The sequence below is a fragment of the Nyctibius grandis genome, chromosome 12, assembly GCF_013368605.1.
Source record: "Nyctibius grandis isolate bNycGra1 chromosome 12, bNycGra1.pri, whole genome shotgun sequence".
In the NCBI taxonomy this organism is placed as follows: Eukaryota; Metazoa; Chordata; class Aves; order Nyctibiiformes; family Nyctibiidae; genus Nyctibius; species Nyctibius grandis.
Window position 1 is genome coordinate 23464413 of NC_090669.1, and position 21428 is coordinate 23485840.

Sequence of the window (21428 nt, forward strand, 5' to 3'; positions counted from 1 at the left end):
CAACACAAGCTGTGAGGTTTCTGTTTAAAGCATAGTGTGACTCTGTTTTCTGGACCCGTGGCCCTTCCCACTGTATTTCTTTTTAAAGTGGGAAATGTTTCTTGTTTCAATTGCTCTGCTTTAAGCTTTTCAGTTTTTTTTAGCATTGCGTAGTCATTTGCTGTCATACAGTTAGCTATTTGCATATTATCACAGCTAAAGAAACACAATTCTCACAAAAATGCTGCTAAATAATGACTTTAACACTACAACTAGTATTTGAAACTTAAAATCTCAGTATTTTACCTGTTAACATAAACCAATCATCATACACCGTTTAAAATGCAGCTGTTCAAACTCTGTTGTATGACCTTCTAGAATTCCATTCTTTCCTTCCATTCTATCCATTATAATGTGAATGTACAGTGAGGAATACAGTTTTAAGTCCTACTTAGTTAAAATATTTTACATTTGTATTTAAAAGTAATACTTTTTTTCACTATAAAATAATCGCTTTCTAAATTACTACTTATTGTACTTTTTAAACTTAAATTCTATGGTAGTCAAATAAATTGCTATGTTTTAACCTGGCTATTCCTCTGTCTTCGATTATTCCCAGGTAGCTTTTACGGATGAGTGACTGCCATCGAAGGGAGTTTTAAATGCCCGACAGCTGTAGAATCAATAATTTCTTTGACTGTTAATGGGAATTATGTCTCGTGAGGACTAAATTTGCTCACAAAGCCTGAGATACGTAATGTCTTATTTTCCGTTTCAGAACCGGAAATATGCAAAGAAATTTCTACTGTGCAAAACCTACTAAGAGCTTGACCCAATAGTTCTTATTGTTAAAAACAGTAAGATAAGCATAAATATTAGGTGAATAAGTAATGCTTATAGTGTGAGCATTGAGTTATGTTTTTCCTTCAATTCAGCTGCATAGAAAACTTACATAAATAATTACACACGTTTTAACTTTTCTATCCCTAAGTCCACCAATGTCATGTTGGCCTGAGAGCAGAGGCTGTTCTTAAGCAGGAGTGTAAGAGAAGAAAGTAAGACTTTGCGGATTAGTTTGCGCAAACCATCCTTTCCTCGGGCTGCCAAGAATAAAACCTGGAAGCTGCTTTGGTTTGGAAGGCAGGTGGAGGATTCTTGAATAGGATTTACCTTTTTGTCTTGATATGTACCGTGCAGTGGGAAGCTTGGTCTTTCTGACTGTTGTACTATGTGGGCTTTTGCTGAACTGATTTCAGTTTGTCCCTCTGCCAGCATCACTTTCCTGAGGCTTTAGAATATACTTGTGTCCTGTTCTGTGTATACATGGAATAATTTTGCCTTTATCGGTTGTATTTGGGAATCTAAACTGAAAATGTTCAGTGATTTCTTAGTTTCTTGGCTTTATTCGTACACACGCAGAGCAAGATGAATTGAATATGCATTTAAATTTTTTCTTAAATTAAAGGCAAAAAAATCAAATCCTGTATGGGAAATTTAAGGTACCTTGCTATTATTTTCACAAAAACATAAGGGCAGTTATCCTGCAGTATTAAAAATGGAAAGATTCAGCCTGTCAGCAGCACTAAATGAATGTGATGTTAACAAATAAACTGTCAGCCACTTCCCCAGTTACCTTTGGGAATATACCCTTAGCTTTCTTGGTAAAGCCTGTACTCTTGAGAGCACTGAGAACTGTTTCATGGGGAAGAAAAAAATTCCAAATATTTTAAAGCCCCAAGAGCACTTACTGCCTGCAGTTCCCTGTCTCTAGTTAAAATTAGGCAGCTAAATCCGTATGTAGAAAATGCAGCAGGGATACTTGACCAGTCCTTACTTTTACAGCTAACAAGCAGGTCTGTCAGGTAATGGAGCCTGCTTTCTCATGCATTGACTTGTAGCTGGCTGACTTTTAAACTCAATTGCATAAAGGCTACTGTTTAGCACATTCACCTCTTCCTTTGTTAGCGATCACAAAGTTTAAACAGAAAATCCTTGGTTTAGGAGGGTGTGTGCTGTTACTTAATAGGGTAATCTCTGAGCTTTTTCTATGTGTAGTGTGTTCCAAATGTTTTCATGTATGTATTCTCTGTTTAAAAAGAAATTACTTTGTACCACAGCCTTTCTGTCACTTTTATGTTACTATTTATATTAGACGTGTTCTTTCACTAGTATTTTTTTGGCATCATGGACAGACTTTGGTCTTTGCTTGTAGCATCAATTTTTGTTGTTACTTTCGCTGACATACTGCAGGTAAATTTTGTAGGATAGAAAATGGAAACTAAGGTAAATGTCAAAATGAATAGTTCGCAAATAGTATGTTTCATTTATTAGATTGACAAAAGGTCTTGCACTTGTAAATTAATCAAATCGTAGACTACTAACAGGAGAAAAACTCTCTCTTGCCATGCACAAGGATTTATTACAGGAGAAATTGGACCTGCCTTGTGGTACCTTTTCACACATTCTACAGTAGATTCTTTGAAGATAACTGCTGTTCCGGTAAGGAATTTCCTTTTGTGATATAGAAATGTTTTGGGGTTTATTTTGAAAAGCATTCTGAATTGAAACGGAAATGTTTTGGACCAGAAAGGACAAGGAAGAACAGGAGCAGAATAGATGAACAGCGTCAATAAAATGTCTGTTTAAAAATAATAAGTTCTTGATTTATTGTCTTCTATGCCTTCCTTGTTTGTTTGGTTTTTTTTTTAATGTGTTTTGAGTAATGTTTCTAAGGGCACTGGTGAACTGGTCAGTTTCTGAGGTTCCTACATGGAAAGCTTTTCTCTGGTGATAGTATTCTGTGGGTATAATTGACTATAGTTTCTCTTAAATGAGCACTCACTATTGAATGCACTTCAGGTAAGCAGCAATTTCTAAATATAGCTGGTCTGAAGAGAACAAAGTGGTAATATTGCCTGCTTTTCACAGAAGAAAGTCACCTTCAAAGTTTTTCCCTAAAACCAATTCAGATTTTCATGTGAGTCAAATAATTCACATAATCTGTTTTCCTATCCTAACACTGCATTCAAGCCAAACAAAATGAAATCTAAAATGCCAAAAGAGTCTTATTTTCTTTGTCTGGAGAGAACAAAAGCAGTTACAGTATCTTGAAGGTTGTGTTTCCAGAGGTATCAAAAGGAAAAGCTGTGTTGACTTGGAGATGAATCCACCCTGGAGGTCAGGTGGTAATGGTTGTTATGAAATAGCTAAGTTAGTGTACACTGAGCAGATTTGTGCTCACTTCACTAGAGTACAGTCAGTATCTGAATTTTCTGTTAGAAATTTTCTGTTAGCACTATTCCTTAACAGTTATCTATATCTAAAGTAGTATCTAGATCTAATGATAGACTTTAGATAGTAAACTACTACATATGAAATTACGGTCCAGAGAGAGAGAAGAAAGATGCCCACCTTTATGGGTGACCAGAATTTCTGCTGTGTGTGCCATCTTTGTATTTTCTGCTGCCTGCGCCCCTTTCTAGTACAGTTTTATCTGATGCTACTTGCATTCTGTGCTGATAAAAAACTCCAGCATGGACTGTGCTGCTCCATCATTATTTTTCCCTAGAGGGAGAGAGTAATGTGACTCTGTTTGAGGTTTATGATGATGTACCAAATAATTCGGTTTCAGCTGCATGGACTGTATAGCAATACATTTAGAAGAATTGCAGGTCTCTAAAAATAAGTAGCGTTTTCCCCTAATATTTGTCTTATGAACAAAACTGTTTGAATTCTCTGTATTCCTAAACTATTGGAAAAGTCACCACCTGTTTTTATTCTCCATTATTTTTCTTGAGATAATAAACCCATTAAATAACAATGGGTTTTTTCACTTTTGTAGGCTTTATGCAGAATTACTCGTTACTCACCCAGTGCTTTCCAGAGTGTCATTGAAAAAGTGGGATTAGCAGCTGTACTAAATTCCTTGGCAAATGGAATATGCAAAATTCAGCAGTACGTGCTCACCATGTTTTCAGCAATGTTGTCATGTGGGATTCATCTACAGAGGCTGATTCAAGAAAAGGTATGATTTCAGTTTAATATTATTCACTGGCATGGAATTTTTCTAATGGAAAGTTAAAGTTGGCTCTGGTAGTGTTTTTGTCTTTTAAAAATGCTTAGCTCAGTGACACATATCTGAATAGCAGGAAATGAGGCATGTGTTTATTTTATATTTTTACTTCCTTAAAATCTAAATACGAGGTGTATAGCTTTTCTTTCTCTCTCACAGATATTCAAGAGCTGGTACTAATGGGTATGTAAATTGCTACTGCAGCTAGAATTCAATCAATTCACAAAACTCTAGCCTGACCATAACTGATACTGGCCCTAAGGAAAACCAGTAAGGAATACATGAGGACAACTGTTTGACATAGCTCTCTTAGACATTTGAAAGAGAAAATAATGAGTGTCCTGACTGAATCTAAAGCTGTGCTTTATGCTCTTCTTAAAGGACCTTAGGCCAATTTGTAAGTGAAATGTCTCACAGAAATTAGCATTTTAATAACTTAAGTTTTTCTTTTTAGCGTCACTGAATAAAACTACTAGTTCTGATTTATGTCTTAATATAATTTTTGGAAGAGATGATTAAAAGCTTTCTATTTTGATCACCAAATTATTCTGTGTTTAGAGAAATAGTGGGGGTTTTTTGGCAGTAAGTCTGCACTATTCGTAAACAAAAGTAATCCCCCTCTGCTTGGAAAGGATGAAAATCACAAAGAAAACAGGAACTCTAGCTCGTGTTTTCATCAGATCGTGTAATGTCTGCTGTAACCTGACAGTCATCTTGACTATAACAATCTATTAGGCTTTAGTTGAGAGCCATTAATTTGGTTTCTCTACACATTGTTTTAACAACGTTTCAATTAAAAAATAATCTACTGTTTTCCACCCATCTCTTCAAGTAGCCTGAAATCACTCATTCTCTACCTAAAAGTAATTTCTGTGCCTTGTCAGAATTGCCAGTGTGTTTTTGTAAACACCTGTCAGCTGGCCTTAAGCTTTCCACAGATTCCACTACAACAGCACTAACAGGTGGCAAATTGTCCTGTAATGTCACAGTGGCTGACAGTGCACATTGCTGTGAGTTGGTGGTGTAGTCAGAGAAGTGTGTTCAAAAAATATGCACTTGAACATTCAGCGAAAGAATATCAAGCTGGGTATCAAGCGTTTGGCTACAGCATGATGTTTTCTGTGAAGATTTTCTTGTTTATATAGGACTTACATCGCTAAAAGGACTCCCTTTCTGATACTGCGGTTCTTATGAACTATTGTAATTACATTTTTGACATTATAAAAATAATCAGCTCTGAAGTTCTCCAACTAGTTATAGGAAAATAGAAAGTATTTTGTTGGCATGCAGTACAGTAATGGCTGAAACTTTGTGGGTTTAAAATTGCTGCTTAATTAATGGTCATAGGTGTTTTCTGAGCAAGTGTTACAATTTTGCAGATTAGCAAATTGAAATAGAAATATAGATAAATATAGACATTCTTTTAACAGCATATATCAAACTAATGGTAGAACTGGGAATAGTACCCAAAGATGTAACTGAAAAAACATTGTGCTTTAAAACTGGTAAAGATGGTCTAGTTGTACTGCATGTGCCCGTATGTGGTAACTGTATCTGCCTTACAGCTCAGATAAATCTATACCTCACAGAATGTCTATTTTGTTCAAATTAGATTGTAGGATTTTGGGAGCAGAAACTAGATTACTCTTTTTCTTGAATAGGATCTAAAAATATAGAATTGCTCCTGAATTGAACTTCCAGGTACTATCACATTACATGGAGGAATAATAGTTTATTGCTGAAAACTGCATTTAATAATCCATGCACTTTTCAGTGTTCCGTGAGCATGACACACAAGTCCACCTCAATGAGAGAAGGGAAGAGAAAAAACAAGTGGGTAATGTTGGCCTACAAAGTATTTTGCCTTCTGTAGAATTCTTGTGTACTACAGCTTGAGAGGCAGACGGACCTCGGTGTTACACAGAAGGTAGTGACAAGGTTGTGACTATCTGTTTAATACAGCTGTAAACCAACATATTAAAAGATGCTTAAAGATATAAATTCAAGATAGAGATCATTTAGCTTGGTATATGTTAACTGGAAACTCCCTTATCTTACAAGACTTAAGGCTGCCTTTGTTTTCTACTCCCTTCAAGAACAGTGATAAAACCAGTTCCAAAATAAAAGCCAGAAGACAAAGGAGAAATGCAGTTCTGTGGTCATCTAGGCTAGTATAAATCTTCAGAGAACTACAATAGCTAAAAGGGAGTATTTTTTGTCTCTCTCTGATACAGAGCCTTTCTATTTTAGTTTCTTGTCCTGGAAACAAAAAAAAAAGCTGAAATGAAGTTTTTAAAATAAAGTGTGGAAAAAGAACTTAAAATCAAAAATGTTTGACACACTATAGCAGTAGATTAAAAAAATCATTGCTAATTAATTTCATCTGGCTGTCAAGATTCACCTTTGAATTAGTGAAAACCAGTCATATAACTTTTTGAATGGAGTTAGGTTCTTCCAGAGGTCAGAAAATGGGGTGGGTTTTTTTTATTTGTTTATTTTTTCTCAAGTACTAATACATGAAATTATTCAGATAGTTACAGCAATATGTTGTCACAACTGCATTGTTTCTTTGCTTCCCTGCACCACTGGCCATAGTCTCTTTTTATCTCTGCCATATCCAATTATGGCACTGGAAAAAAGCATGATAAACGTTGCCTTCATATTTCAGTTACTTTTTTCAATTCTTTGTCTTTTACCTGAATGTGGACAAGTAGCTACCTCTGATGTTGATGGTTTTGTCAATATCAGTGTGAGGCAATAAAGAGATAGAGATGTCTTTAACAGAATCTTTGTAACTCTTAACTTAAAATACTACGGAGGCATTTGCAATGCAGAGAAAGGGAATTTGAAAATACACAACAATACAACAAATGATTGCTATCACAGCCTCAGTTACTGTACAGTGAAATCGTGATGTAACTGTTTTCCCTTTGTGTAGCCAATTTGAAAACATCGTTGTTTTTTGTGATTTGTTTTAAACTTACTTCGCAGTGTTACTAAGAGCATCCAATATAAAATCATGATCTCGTTGCAGTCAACAGTACGTTCGCTTGCCATGAAAAGAGTGTCCTTACCCTGCAGAGTCTTCATGGATACATCAGACAGTTGCAGGGCAGGGAAGAACGATATAACAGTGAAACGATTAATAATTCATGTATTAGATGGTATTTCAGCAATTTTTGGCTTTTCTGATATATTGAGTTCTGCAGGTCAGCAAAGATGTGCTTCAGATTTTCTCTGGATAAACTGTTGCTGGTTTGCAGTCCTCAGACCAGCCAGAAAAGCAAATTCCAAAATGTCACATTTATTTCTTAAGTCAGATTATTAGAACATTCCCAGATAAGTCTGATGTAACTGATTTTAATTGACAATGTTGTCTGAACCCATGGGAACCCCCACACGTAACATTGAAGTATTCTTGCTTTCCAGAGCATGAGGACTAAAAATAGTCAGATGTGCTTTGGCTTGCAGTTGCATTTGTCTTTGTCATGGTGTCCCTGTGCTCGGTCTATCAAGTCCGTTTACGTTAGCAGGCAGTGTTGCGGTAGATAGACTCTTTCACTAAGTCTGAGGCTTTATGGGGTTTCTTAACGCAAAAACTTTTTTTGGTTGTTTTGAGTAATTTCATTAAAAAAAACCCCACTTGATTAAAATTTCAATCTTTGCTTTTAGTAGATGGTAATTTAAGTACTTTACAGCTGCAGGTTCATACTGGAGGAGCTACAAGTCGTGCTGCATGAGCTGTTGAAGTGTTTAAAGGAGTAAAATTTACACAGCTTATGCTTATTAACCACAAGATTGAGGAACTCTTCTCTTTATGAAGTAAGTTACAGAAATACAACAAAACAATTCTAGAATAATTAATAACAGTTTGTTTTTCTGGGGTTTCTGTAGTTACTGTCTGTGCTGACTGCTTTTGAAGACAATGTTAAAATGGTATCAGAGTAAAATCCGATTTGTTGGCCAACTCTTACACTCCTGTTATTTTTCCAGTCTCTGCAAAGAGGTATAGTCAATTGTTGCAAAGACTGTCTCTGATAAATTACATTGAGTGTTTATTTTCAGTTTTATGACAATGAAGTTGCCTTTCAGTTATTCTGTCAGTGAAAGAGGGAATTTCAATAATACTTGGTATTTTAAATGTAATCACACAGCAGGATTTTCAACTTTGTGCACAACATGCAGGCGCACACTAGGCACCTCTTTATTTTGCAGTGTCGCTCCCTTGAGAATCCAGCTCAAATGTTGGAAGGTAGTTTCTGTTAATGAGGCCATTTGTGCTCAGTCTAATTCTTGGGTAGAGCCAATTGACTCAGTTTGTAAATTCTGGCTCAGTTTTTAATTCTCTTTTTTTTTTTTTTCTTTTGAGGGAGATTTAAGCAGGGTTTGTGTTATCCGAACAAGGCATTCTGATCAAGAGCTGATCCAAAAATACCATTGCTGCTGCCAGCGAGGTCATCTTTGAAGATGGATGATTTTTTTTTTAACCAAATAGCCCAATTGGCCTTTGTAGAAGAGTACAGATGAGTAGCAGATATTTTTATTCTTCAGAGGTAGAGGATACTCCATATGGTTTTTTGCCTTTTTTTTTTCTTTTTTCTCCTTTGATTCTTCAAGAGTTACAACATATCAGACAGAGCATAAATGATCCTCATCTTACGCTATTTACAACTCATAATACCTGATTTTGTTTTTCATAATATGAGAATTTTTTCCTTCCACTGATTCTCAGCTTTATTCCCTTGGAAGCTGAGGCAGTACATGTGAATCTCGCGTCTTTCCACACGTCAAGCCACATAGAGAAGAGATATACAGGGCAAAATAGAGAGAGAGAGAAAAAGCAGCAAGCTGTGATTTCAGAATCTAGTCAGCTAACCATTGTTGAACTTCTGAAGAGAAATATTTTGTGGTTATTATCTACTTCTCACTATCCTTGTTAAACTTTTAAAATTATTACAGGAAGGAAGGAGTTCGCAAGGATCTTAGCATCTTGTAAATTGACTTCATCATAGGAATGGAGAATGGTCAGTGGATTAGGAAAGTCACAGCTCCTTAACGCTTGTGGTTTATCCTTTTTCTCTCTTTCCAAGTCCTAATTTGGGTTGTTGCTTGAAAAGGTGTTCTTCACAAAATAAAATGAGTTTGAATAAGTACAACCAGAGAAGGAAGAAACAGTTTTGCCATCTATTTGGAGCATCTGTTGTATAATTTAGGGTCTGATGTAGACATGATTGTATCCAACAAGGGTGTTGTTTTTAATCTTCCTGAATGTATGGAAATTAATAGGTAAACCTTTAATCATATTTGTGCTGCAATATTTATGTATTCTGAAAATCCTTCCGTCTTCTTTTAAAATAAATATATTAAAATATCCTATGTTTATCTTTAAGGTAAGACATTTTAAACTTTAAGTTCTGTCATATTTAGTAGTTCATTTTGTACCATTTTGGACATAGTACATTAGATAGTTTTTACTTGTTGCTGCTCTTGAGAAGATGTACAAAGCAGATTTGCACTGGCCCAGTCTGTCTTGGACAGAATTTATTTAGTAATGTTTTATGGATTTTTTTTTTCTTGCTATGAGTGACATGAAAAGTACCTTACTAATACAGAATGCACATGAAAATGAGCAAATCTTAAATGTATACAGTGTTAAAATACAATGCAAGTAACTTTTTTCCATAAAATAATATAAATGTATTTGTGTTTATTTCCATCAAGGATTTTGTGACTACAATTACTCGTTTACTTGAAAGTCCTTCAACTTTTATTCGAGCAAAAGCCTTTCTGGTCCTGCTACAAGTTTTAATTAATAACAGGGAGATGTTGCTGCTCAGTTGTCAAGCAAGGTAAGGTGATAATGGAAGATAATTAGAGATGTAATGTTATTTTCAAAGTCGTACCTGAAGTACTTTAAAATGTGTGATATTTTTGAGCCAGTGTTTTCGGAGTGACCTATTTTCTGTGTAATATGAATCCTTTTATTCATGAGAATGTCAAGAAAAGAGTGTTCTCTTTTGTCTGGGGTTGTCAGGTGATAACTCACAAGGGGAAACCACTGTCTTACGGGGAGAGTCTATCTTTTAAAGTAACTTGTGGTCCCAGTGACTGTTAGCGAGGAGCAGATTTTGCTTTGGGTAGGGCAAAACAAATACTGCAACAGTGAGTTGTAGCTATGGTGGGAGAGCAAAATAAAAAGGTCCGTCACGTACCTTCCTCATCTTGGGGTGTGGTATAATCCATAGTCTTTTCAATATAGGCACATTCAAGGTAAAATAATATTTCTTGGCTCTATGTGTTGTTGGAGTGATTTATATAATGACCACTGAATTCCTGTGACTTTTACATTAAATATTTTATTTGTTTCTATGTTTTAAAATACTTTGGAAGAAGTGACTTCTCTAAAATTATATTTGACTCACGGTGGAATAGTTATTTGAATTTTTGTGTCTTCTGATGGCACAAAAACATTCCCATATCAGACAAGAGGAAATTAGCTCTGTTAGAATGTAAATTGTCACCATGTTTCAGGGGTGATTGGAGAACTAAGATGGAAGAAATTTTATTTGGGATTTATATCTTCTACTGTTCATTATGAAGAACAGCAAAATGTAGTGTAAACCCAGTTTTTATGGTATTTGAATAGAGGAGGTTTGGAACTAAAAGTAAAAAAGAATGAGGCTTGTGGGTAGCTCTGAATCTAACTACATTTACAGCAAATATAGCTTTGTGTCTTATATTGATGTTTGAGAGGAATTAAGACATATGCATTGGAGCGAAAAGGCTAGATTGAAAGGAACAGTGAGTTATACCATAGAGCCCTTGTGAGAGGACATCTTGTGGGGTGCTGTCATTATACACCCCTCCACTTCCATACAAATCTGTAGATATCCCAGTTTTTGTAAATCATAGAGAATAAGTACTGAATCCAAGTTTCTTTTTCACGTGTGTCTTTTTATACTTCGAGAAACGTTTTATCAGGTGGTGTGTTCTGGTTAGTGAAAAATGTCTCTAATGATTTGTAAGTGACTTTTTCAGTGGTTACATTTTAATGACTGCTGCTATTCGTATGATTGTTGTAACACATAGGATTGAGCTGTATGTTTGGAGAAATGTCTGACAGAAGTTCTGTACTGACAGTTACTATTTGTTTCTTTATACCTGGGGTATTACGTAATGGAGAAGAACTTTAGTAATTTTTATTGACAATTTGATCTCTTTATTTATAATGCTTTCTAATGAGCAGCCTTTCTGAAGAGGATGTATTGTGAATTTGGGATGTTATTTTGTACTGTGAATTTTGGCTTCATCCTGCTGTTGTATTGTGATGCTGCAGACAGGGCTGATGAGGGACCAATATATAATATAACACATTAGGTAAAACAATAGGCAAGCCTTATAGCAGCTTTATTGAATTGATAAACTGTTTTTCTTCATTTGTTATGTTTTCTTCATAATTGTTCTTCAGTGAACAGTATATCTCTTGACAGGATATATCATCTAGATTAAAACCTCTCTCTTACATCCAGAAAGTAAGATGGCTACGGTAGGATGAGAGAGGAGAAATTACCCATTATATGTGGAGACAGCTATTTTCATGATATCTTGAACTCTGGAAGAATTTTATTAAGACCAGTAGAGATAATGGATATTCTTTGACTTATATTGTTGAATTCCTCTTGGTGTATTGTAGTTAAATGTCTCCAGTTCTGTGACAGAGAAGTTAGTTACTTCAAAATTGCTAGTACAGTAAGCAGTAATCAATTGGATAACTACTGAAAATGTTTGATACACTCAAATTCTCTTTATGAAGGTGTTTGATTTGAGAAATATAGAGTATGTAGTAAAATGTGCATAATTTCTACTTACTGGTTTCTCTTTAGCAGTTGCAGCTAATGCCTGTAACAGGATTTATATTGCTTTAGAGTATAAAATCTCTTTACGATAAAGATAATCAATATAAGGCAATTTTTCAGTGTGCGTCAGTTAAAGGATATGATGCAGATGATAAAACAGTCAGTAATAACTTTCATGGCAACACTGCGTATATCTCTACAGCTTCAAGTTAAATTTTGTTCAGTTTGGCCTTGGAAAAGGCTTTAGTTTCATAATCAAAATTATACATACCTTTGCAGAGATCTTTTGTGATTTTTTTTTAAACTCTCTGAATCTGTCATAGTGTATTTTTAAATTATGAAATTAGTTGCGGTGGGAGTGTGTAATTCAAGAGCTTGACAATGGATGTCACCGAGGAAATTCCGCTAGGACTTTCCAAAGTACTTCGAGATTTTGAGATCTGTGAATGAAAATCATTTATATGTGATATCAAATGTAATTTTTAAGTGAATTTTTTCTCACACAACATTGATAATAATTCACTTGTTGTTCTTTTTTCTACCTACCTCATGGTAGTCCATTACATACCTTTTGTTCTTCCACCTGATACAGCTAGAGAAGATGTGAGACCTTTTAGGCTGAAACAACGCTTGTTTGCTTACAATATGCAAATTCCTGTCTTTTGCTAATCACCCTGAGTTTTCTAGTGTCCTTGTTTCCTCCATGATTTGCCAAGGCAGGCTACCTGTTCATGAGGGGAGGGATACAACCTGGAGTTTTGTTGAGACTTATAATTTTACCTTTTTCTGACCTAGGAGTAATTTCCAATTAGTCTTACTGAATTGTTCTTTCTGGATCTAACTGGTTTCAGAGAATTTCCTAGGTGAATAGAAACTGCCCTAGAGGTTGGACGTCCTCCCTAAGAATTTATTTAAACCTCTTTTTCTACTGTCTGCAGAGATGGACACTTGTGGAAAGAGAGAGCAGTATTCCTGACAGACTTCGGTCTGCAGAAGCCTAACGATGCAAAAAAGCATAATTTTTGAGCAAAACATTTCTCTGTTAGGGAATAAAAGTAACTGATGAATTGTTCTATATATGACTGAGGAATTTGTTGAAGGAAAATAGAGATACTAACGCTTCCCTGCCTTTATATAGATCTGTACAATTTTCTCGAGACAATGTTTAGTTGAACAGTACTATCAAGGAAAAAGAAGTTGTGCATATTTTTAGAAAGTCTTTATTTGAAAGACAATTTTGTGATGGGAAGGACAACACAAAAAGACAGAACTGATGAGTTTGCATAAACTTTGTGTCTTTCCTCTCAGAATAAATGAACATACTTTGAATGCTTCTCAAATGTGATGAACTAAGAGAATATGCTTTTAAAAAATGAACCCCCTTCCTCCCTCCAGCAATAAAACCACTCCTGTTGAAGTCTATTCGCCTATTTTAAGTAAAACTTAAACAGATCTAAACATATTTCCATATAGAATCAGATGAATGTTAAATCATGGAAGTGTTTTCTTAAAGAAAAAAATCCATACGAGCTCTTATATTTTGGCATGCTTTTGTTCAAAGTTAAACAGGTTTTGAGTAAAAATTATTTGGTTGTCTGGAAAGGCTAGAGGGCTTCATAGTCTTTTAATTTAAAACATTCAATTTTTTATATTAAAAAAACTTAAAACTTTTTTAAGGGAAATACTATTTGAAGTGTAATGTTAGATTTTTAAGTAGTTCTCTTCTACCAGACAAATCAAAATTCCTTGTAATTTAATACAATTTCCAGAGATTGCTAGAAAAATAAAAGATGTCCCCATAGTCTCTGGGAAGTGCAGCTGAGTGTGTTGCAGCTGGGCTGTTGCAGAGGTGGAAGCTCGTTACTGAGCAGGTGTCTTGATTTAGCTGTGTCCTTGTCTCTATAGCACAGTTCAGGAAGGATAAGGTGAGTTGTAGCATTCTGTAACAATCACGCATTGTTTAGAGGCCTAATCCTCCAAAATGCATTCTTAAGTAGTTTTTATTTCATCGAGTAAATTGGCTTTTTGATGGAAATACACACGTCCTGGGATAAAATTTTGTGTTTGTGAGTCCTGCATTTTTGTTGTGTACTCTTGAGGCAGTTTACGTAAGTTATTTTCACACTTTTATAAAAGAGCATTGATTATAAGAAGAGTATTAAAAAAAAAATACTGAAGTACATTCTTAAAATCCAGAGCATGGATTTCACTCACCAGTGACTGATAGTTTTTTGCACAGGACTCCCAGGGAGTTCGAATGTGAAACAAAGATATCAATATTATACCCCTCAAGGGCAGTCTGGTCCTTCTGCCTATTCAAATGAGCATTTTAAAATATTGCCTGAAGCATTCTGTTACAGGTGTGTTCTTAAAGCAATCTCTTGTAAGTTAGCCAATGGCTAGTAAGTCAGTTACCATAGTTTACTATGAGAAGTGTCATTTTGCAGAACAGCATAGCTACACAGCACTTACCAGTTAGAATGGAAGCACTGAGTTTGTCTTCAGAAATCCTGAACACCACATTTCTAGAGAAAGGATGTACGGCTGGTTTGGACTTTTATCTCTTTCAATATGGCCATTCTAACTAGTGCTAAGATTTTGATAGGCTGTGGTATGATTTATGTAGTACGATTTTTCTTGACTGAAAGATTGATCTCTTGTTACCTTGTCTTAAATTATTCTTGCTTTAAGAATTCTTACATGCTGAAAATGAATGTCTTTAGTCTTTTGCTCATATTGCGCGTTATCGGTCATATATTTCAAAATAAAGTGGATTTTAAAATTAGTCTGTCTAAGTCTGCAGAGGGATTCACTCCTTATGTTAGCATCATATATTCATTTAAACTAGTACAGTTGCACGCACTTACCGTAGCTTAAGGGTTTCTTTCCTCTTGTTCCTTGACACAGTCATTTGTGTTATTTTTAAAATTGCTTTATTTGAAAGGGAAAGTCTAAAATATCAACAAAATTCCAGAGCCCAAACTGATGTGTCATCTGGATTGTAACCACAGACACTAGAATTGTCTGGTTCAGTAGTATTTTTGAGATATAGTGTCATTTTTTTGTTACAAGAGGTAATGTTTTGCACTTGCTTAAATGTAGACTCGTGATGTATATTGGAAGAGACAGCAGAAAGACCACGCCAGGAAAAGAGCAGCAAGGTGGCAGTGAATACCTGTCAAAATGCCTGGATCTTCTCATCTATTACATCGTGCGGGAGCTGCCAGGAATTCTAGGTAAATTCAGTTGGTGACTGAACAAATCTTGCCTTTACTTACTCCCTCGAGAAACAAGTATCTCCTTACATATGCAAGTGGAAAGGCTGTATTGTCTGATTACGTAAAGTTTGCCTGTCAGCTTCATGAAGTGTTTTAGTTCTGTCCTGATCAGATGTTTTGTATTGGAATACACGATTTCCTGTGTTGGTGTTTTGTGTTTGTTGAATGGTAAGCCCCATCAACTCAGTCAGGAATGAGGCCCAAATGTACAAGAAGTTTTATCAATGTTCTAAAGATATTCTGAACATTGAAAAACCTAAAAGCAAATTTGCCTCATAAAGCACAGAGCTAGGAGAGATACAACAGGACATATCCGTGAGTACATGTTAAACGCTTACACTGAAACTTACATGTGGAGCATTTGCTTCAGGCAATTTTTCTGGAAAATTTCGGCCTCGATACTTCAGTTGTTCTAGATGTCTGAAACTGATTTGCTCAGGTGTAAGAAAAGATGGAAAGATTTTATCGGAGAGAACACCAGTGCTACCTCAGCCCATCCCTTATTCCTAGGAATAAGTTTCAGCAAAGTAGCTTTTGTGCCAAGGATATGCATTGGGACAATTTTGTGACTATCTGCTCAAATTTCACTAGTATTTTAGCCTTTGGAATGATAAAAGCTACTTTGAACTCTGCGCTGTTCGTATATGTTCAAACAGAAATTTGCTTGGGTGTAGCAGCTGAAGTCCTGTCATCGCTGAATTGCTCAAACTTGTCACAGAGGGATGAGGTACTGGGGAAGAGGGGACTTGCAGAAGGAACAGTGAAAGGCAGGCGTGCAAATAGGACAAAACCTGCAAATTGCAGGGCATAATTTGGACTCATTGGGCAACCAGAGAAGAAACTGGAGTAGAAAGAAATTAGTTTGAGAGTTTGGGGAGTCAGTCAAGAGAAGGTGATGAAACAAGATGAGAATTTTGGCCTTTTGTACAAAAGTAATAGATATAAAATCTTGAAAAATTAAGAGGGATCTGTTGGTAAGATTTGAACATAGGGTTTGATATTCAATAAAAGAAATGTCGCAGAAATTACCCTCGATGAGTAAGAATGGTGGGACTGGCTCTCCTGGAAAAAGCTGTGCTATATGTTATATGAGGAAAGATGAGGTTTTTATTTAAAAAAGTTAATGAGGAGCGAGTGAAGGAAGAAAGGAAAGAAGGGAAGGAAGGGAGTTAGAGAGGAAAGGGAAGAAGGAGGAAGGGAAGTGGGAGAAGGGAGGAGAGAGGAAGGGAAGAGAGGAGAGTAGGAAGAAAAGGAAGGAAAGAGGAGGGAGGGGGAGGAGAAGGGAAGGTACTGAGTGGAGGAAAGGGCAGAGGAGGAGAAGGGATGGAGGAAGAGAGGGGGAGGGAAGGATGGAGGGAAGGAAAGAGGGAGAAAGCAAGAAGAAGGAAACGAGAAGTAAGGAAGGAGAAAATGAGAGATTGGTGTGGCCAGTCTGAATCATCGTTAGAATTCTTCTTAAAACTTCCAGTGGGTGAGATCTCCCACAGAACAGAGTAAGAAAGCTAAATAGGAAGACAAGGAAGGAAATGCTGTGAGTATTCAAGAGAAGAAAGGGAGCAAAACCAACCCTGATTGCGTATGCTTTGTCATTAAATGATAAAACTCTTTTTTCATAAAATTGTTTTCTGATGAGATGATACCCGATTTATTTTTCATCTTCTCTACATTATCGCTAGAATATTGAAAATGAAATGGTAGCACTGCAAAGGTCAGTAGACCTAAATGTCATGCTGCTATTATAAAGAAACTTCACTTCCTATGACAGTGCAATTTTTTGCCATGCTGCAAATACCTAATCCCTTTCTTCTAAATAAATATCAGGTTTGCCTATTGGCTGTATGTCAGGATTTGGAAGTCTCAGACTATAAAAGTTTGAGGCAGAAATTCAGCTCCTAATGTCTGTGTGTACTATATTCAACTAATATAGTAGACCCTGATATTTCCTCAGAACCTGAAAGTACTATACATCAAATATGTAGTTACTATCATTATAATACATCGTACATCAATTGCTTTGACATGTATTCTGCTGGGTTTTTTACTACTGATGTACGATTTCAATGCATTGTTGACAACTGATATATGAAGCATAATTTTTACACTTTGTTTTTCTTTCCAAGCTAGATTTGTGTGTTGATTGTTTTTATTAAGTTAAAGCTATCCGTCCATTTTTGCCCACGTTTGCAGAAGGCTTTTTCTTTTTATTGCTATGAGTATGACAAAGGAACGTGTTCTGCTTGAGGAGATAAAAGCTGTGGGCTCCTAAGAAAAGTAACCAGATTTGCAAAGTGGAACAGTTAAAAGCAGTTTAACTGTTGGTTTAGAGTTAGTTGTAGCTGGCTTTTTTAATGGGTGTTTATGTAAGCTCCTTACCTATCCCGTCTTCTTCCACCAGATGTAGCTATAAACCAAACAGATTAACAAGTTGTAGAAATTTGCCTTAAAGATACATTTAAACAAAAGAAATAAATTGTTAATCTTGTGGATAATTTTAAAAGTTTTCAGTGGTTGTAGGTAAGAAACTAATTTTATTTCTTCATTTACAATATTTAACCTATTTCTAAGCGAGTATGTATAGATTGCTTAGATCATGCTAAAAATAAAGTAACCTTATCTATCTATTTATCAACTGCAAAATTGGCAAATGTGATGATCATACAGGCCTAAAACATAGGAAGAGAATAGATGGTTCAGTAAATTATTTGTTGCTAACCACAGAGAGGTCTTGGTGAATTACAGTATCCTGAGTAATTCAAACCAAAAATGTGTTGATGAAAAAACAATACTTTGGTTTATGTATTTGGAGAGTTTTAGGCAACACCTTCTTTTCATTAAGCAGTATACTATAGAACGAGTGAAATCTTTAAGGCTATGTATTTTTACAGCCTACTTTAGTGCCAGGCTCTGTCATTTCTGCTTATGTTGAAAACTGAACTCCATGGGAGCAGAAGAAAAGCATCGGTATTATTCAACATGAATAAACTCGGTGACTTACTCTGAAAGGAAGGGCCTTTTCTGGCATGAAAATTGCACAAAATACCGAATCCCATCCTTTATGTGTTTAATGTCTGTGTGATTTCCCTTTTACAGTTCTGTGCAGCTCTCTCTTTAGGGGAAAATATAGTAAGTGTTCTTTCAAGACAGGATTTGGCTTTTAATATTTTCAGGCTATAGGGACAGAATTTTCCTTCTTTGCATGTGAGCTATGACTTTTCTCCTGCTACTTCTGTTCTTTATCCCATGTAGAAGGAGTCTTGCTTTTCTGAGACAATAGTTCAAGTAACACAAATTTAGCATAACGTTCCTTGGTTTTTGTATGTCTCTTCTGAAGTTTGGAGTGTCATTTTCACTATTGCAATTAAAATATTGTTCCCTCATTATTGTGTCTGACGTTATGGAGGCAACTAAGTTCTGTCATTGACCTGCTGCTACCTCTTTTATAAGAACATGAGAATTCCTGTTGCTTTAAGTCACTTGTGTCATTGTTAAACTTGTGTACGAGAATGTGTGTGTGCATGGCTGGTGGAGGGATCTTCTGGAAGGGAGGATGTTTGTTTCTTTCTTCCAGTGGTATTATGCTGCAGGAAAAACATATTGCTTGAGCATTATGTCACATCCTATACTAATCATGGTGAATTCATCTCTTGGTAAGCTGAAGTCATGAGAATTTTGATTTTTATTTCACTGGAAATAGAATTGCATCCACAGAATGTCAGGAGTATAACTCCATGCATATGTAGCCACCTAAAGCCAGCATAAGTCCACCCTGCCAAGAAGCGTAATTTCATCTTTGCTTCTACACCTGCCTTGTATTTTTATCCTCACCGTTTTGCCAGAGGTCACATTTGCACGCCTGTCCCTGTAGCCAGAGCAGGAAATTGGCCTGGCTGAACACTGAGCTAGGAAAGAGAAGTGCTGGATCAGCCTGATGTGTCCTGCAGTCACATGAGCACTACTTTCAGCAGGAGGGAGACGACAGGATTGAACAGAGGATACTGGAACAGAGATTTTTCATATATGTCATTTGCTGCTGTTTAGTAAAGCAATTATGTTAGATCAGTCTGAAATGTTGTTTTCTGTAGGTGACATTCTCGCTGCCTTAACTAATGTCTCTGGACGTAAACACCCATCAAGGGTTCAGGCCAAGCAGCTGAAGATGTGCCTTCCTGTGATGCCTCTAGTGCTTCATCTGGTGACATCCCAGGTAGATTTTCTTTGTTTTTCCAAAAAAATTTGTTAAACAAAGGACAAACTCTTGCAGTTTCCCAAAATCTAATTTCTGCTGATCATGATCAGAATGGATAAAATAGAACTTTTATTAATGTGTAGATATGTTGATGAGTATTGCAGCAATGTAACAGCATTAAAGATGTAAGCCTTATTTTTGCACGTTATAAGACAACTATAATGATAGAAGCGGATACATATTTTGTCCTCTTTTTTTTAACATGGCTGTGAAATACATGTTTTACTTTTTCTGGTCAGAAGATATGCATTTAATGTAATTTTTTCAACTTTTGCTAAATTCAAATAGGTGTTTCGTCCCCAGATAGTCACAGAGGAGTTTCTTTTCAACTATGGGACCTTACTTGTGAGTATAACCATCTAAGTGAAATCTTGTTTACAAAATATACCTATGCACAAAATTTTGGGAATTATTTTAATGTAATAAAATTACATTAAATTTATAAATTGGAGAGAACTTTATTCTGAATATAAAATTTAAGCTTTGATTATATTCAAAACTGTATATATTATCAGAAAATATTTTCTGTAGTAATCTATTGGGTCAAAGGGAAAATATGCTATCCTGTGTTCAAGTATAGAGAAACTCTGCAAATGTCTGATAAACAGAATTTCCTACATGCTTTATTTTAGAGTAGAAAAATTTAGCTCTAAGTTACACAGAATATTCTTTCTAGAATTTTATGCTAGTATTTTGTGAGTAGAAAAGAAAGATAAATTATAACCTACTCTATATTTAAGGTACTCTTTCCTTTTGACACCTTTTTCTTCTTGCCTGTACTTTCACACCGTATTTAGTTGATGAAAAGCTGCGTATTGTAAGCTACAGAGCTAAGAGATTTGTCTCATGTTAACATCGACAACCGATTTATGACATTAGCAATAGAAAATGAACTGTTTGACTGTGCCATAGGATAGTATAGCAAAAAATGAAGTAGTACTGTTGTAATGTAATTTCCTCATATGAAAACAGTTGTTTCTGCTAAATGAGAAAAAAGCATGTTCTAAAGTTCCGTATCAGAGTTAAGCAAATACTTTTAAGTATATGGGTTCATAAATGACAACTAGGTATTGACTTCCACGATAGCATGAAGAAATGCTTCACCACAAACAGCTAGGTTAAAGTTTACTGTTCAGATTCCCTTCTCTTTCTCCTTTGACTCTTGATTACAGGAAAATGTGGGTTTAATTTAGCTCTACTAAAATATTTGTATAAAAATCGGCATTAGAATGAAGAAAAAAATTTAAAACTGTAGATGTTTACAAAGCCTTTTATCTCTTTGAAGCATTTGTAACTAGGCAGTAGATTTATTAATGGTTTTGGATCAACCTTCTAGAAGGTGAAATTCTTCTGTCAACAATATAGGTACAGCAGACCAGGAACAGTGTAAGTTTTCTTTTGGTGTTACTCCAGCGTGCTTGAACTCCTGACTGAGGAAGTCAGGCTAGTTGTACTAGCACAGCTTTCCTCTCAGGTCAAGGAGGAGAAGATTACTTTACTGAGTATTTCCTGCATCTTGTCCTTCTGTCTCCATCGAACAAGGCAATTCAGGAGCTTACATGTACTGTTTCAATTGCCGCATAAAAAAGGGAGGGGAAGTAGTATATCTGAAAGGTGAATATCAAATTTGAATCCATTTTATAAAACTGTGTCATGATATGACCAATGTAATTACTTCTGGAAGAGTAAATGTCCATTCTACCAGGCAACAGTCTACTCTGGAATTTTGTGTTTAGCAACATTCCCCCTGACATACAGATGGGGACATTTGATCATCAGCTTGTACTTTTTCAAAGTACTGTGCTATAATTGAGGCCTCTAAGACTTTAGCAAGTCACTCCTTCCGTTTTTGGGTTTTTTTTCTTTTTTTTTTCTGATTTATTCAGAAATCTTACTCTTAACAATAAGAAATGATTAGGAGTGGAGAGATGTGTGCTTGGTAGGAAAAGAGTAGTTATTTTCCTGTACCTGTTGTTCATTGAGAATTTTTTTTCTTG

The 21428-nt window shown here is 35.7% G+C and overlaps 1 protein-coding gene across 1 annotated transcript; it reads left to right on the plus strand.

Annotated features, from left to right (window-relative positions):
* The first annotated feature begins 2163 nt into the window (after window positions 1-2163).
* LOC137669512 (serine/threonine-protein kinase ULK4-like) lies at window positions 2164-19794 on the plus strand. The gene is made up of 6 exons (XM_068411620.1): window positions 2164-2229; window positions 3821-4003; window positions 9773-9900; window positions 15010-15143; window positions 19268-19389; window positions 19720-19794. The coding sequence occupies exons 1-6, from the start codon at window positions 2164-2166 to the stop codon at window positions 19792-19794; spliced, it is 708 nt and encodes a 235-aa protein (XP_068267721.1).
* The last annotated feature ends 1634 nt before the right edge of the window (window positions 19795-21428 follow it).

Coding starts and splice junctions, on each gene's coding strand:
- LOC137669512 (XM_068411620.1), top strand. CDS start 2,164: ATGGACAGACTTTGGTCTTTGCTTGTAGCATCAATTTTTGTTGTTACT. Junction 2,230..3,820: donor CTTTCGCTGACATACTGCAG/GTAAATTTTGTA, acceptor TCACTTTTGTAG/GCTTTATGCAGAATTACTCG. Junction 19,390..19,719: donor TTCATCTGGTGACATCCCAG/GTAGATTTTCTT, acceptor AAATTCAAATAG/GTGTTTCGTCCCCAGATAGT.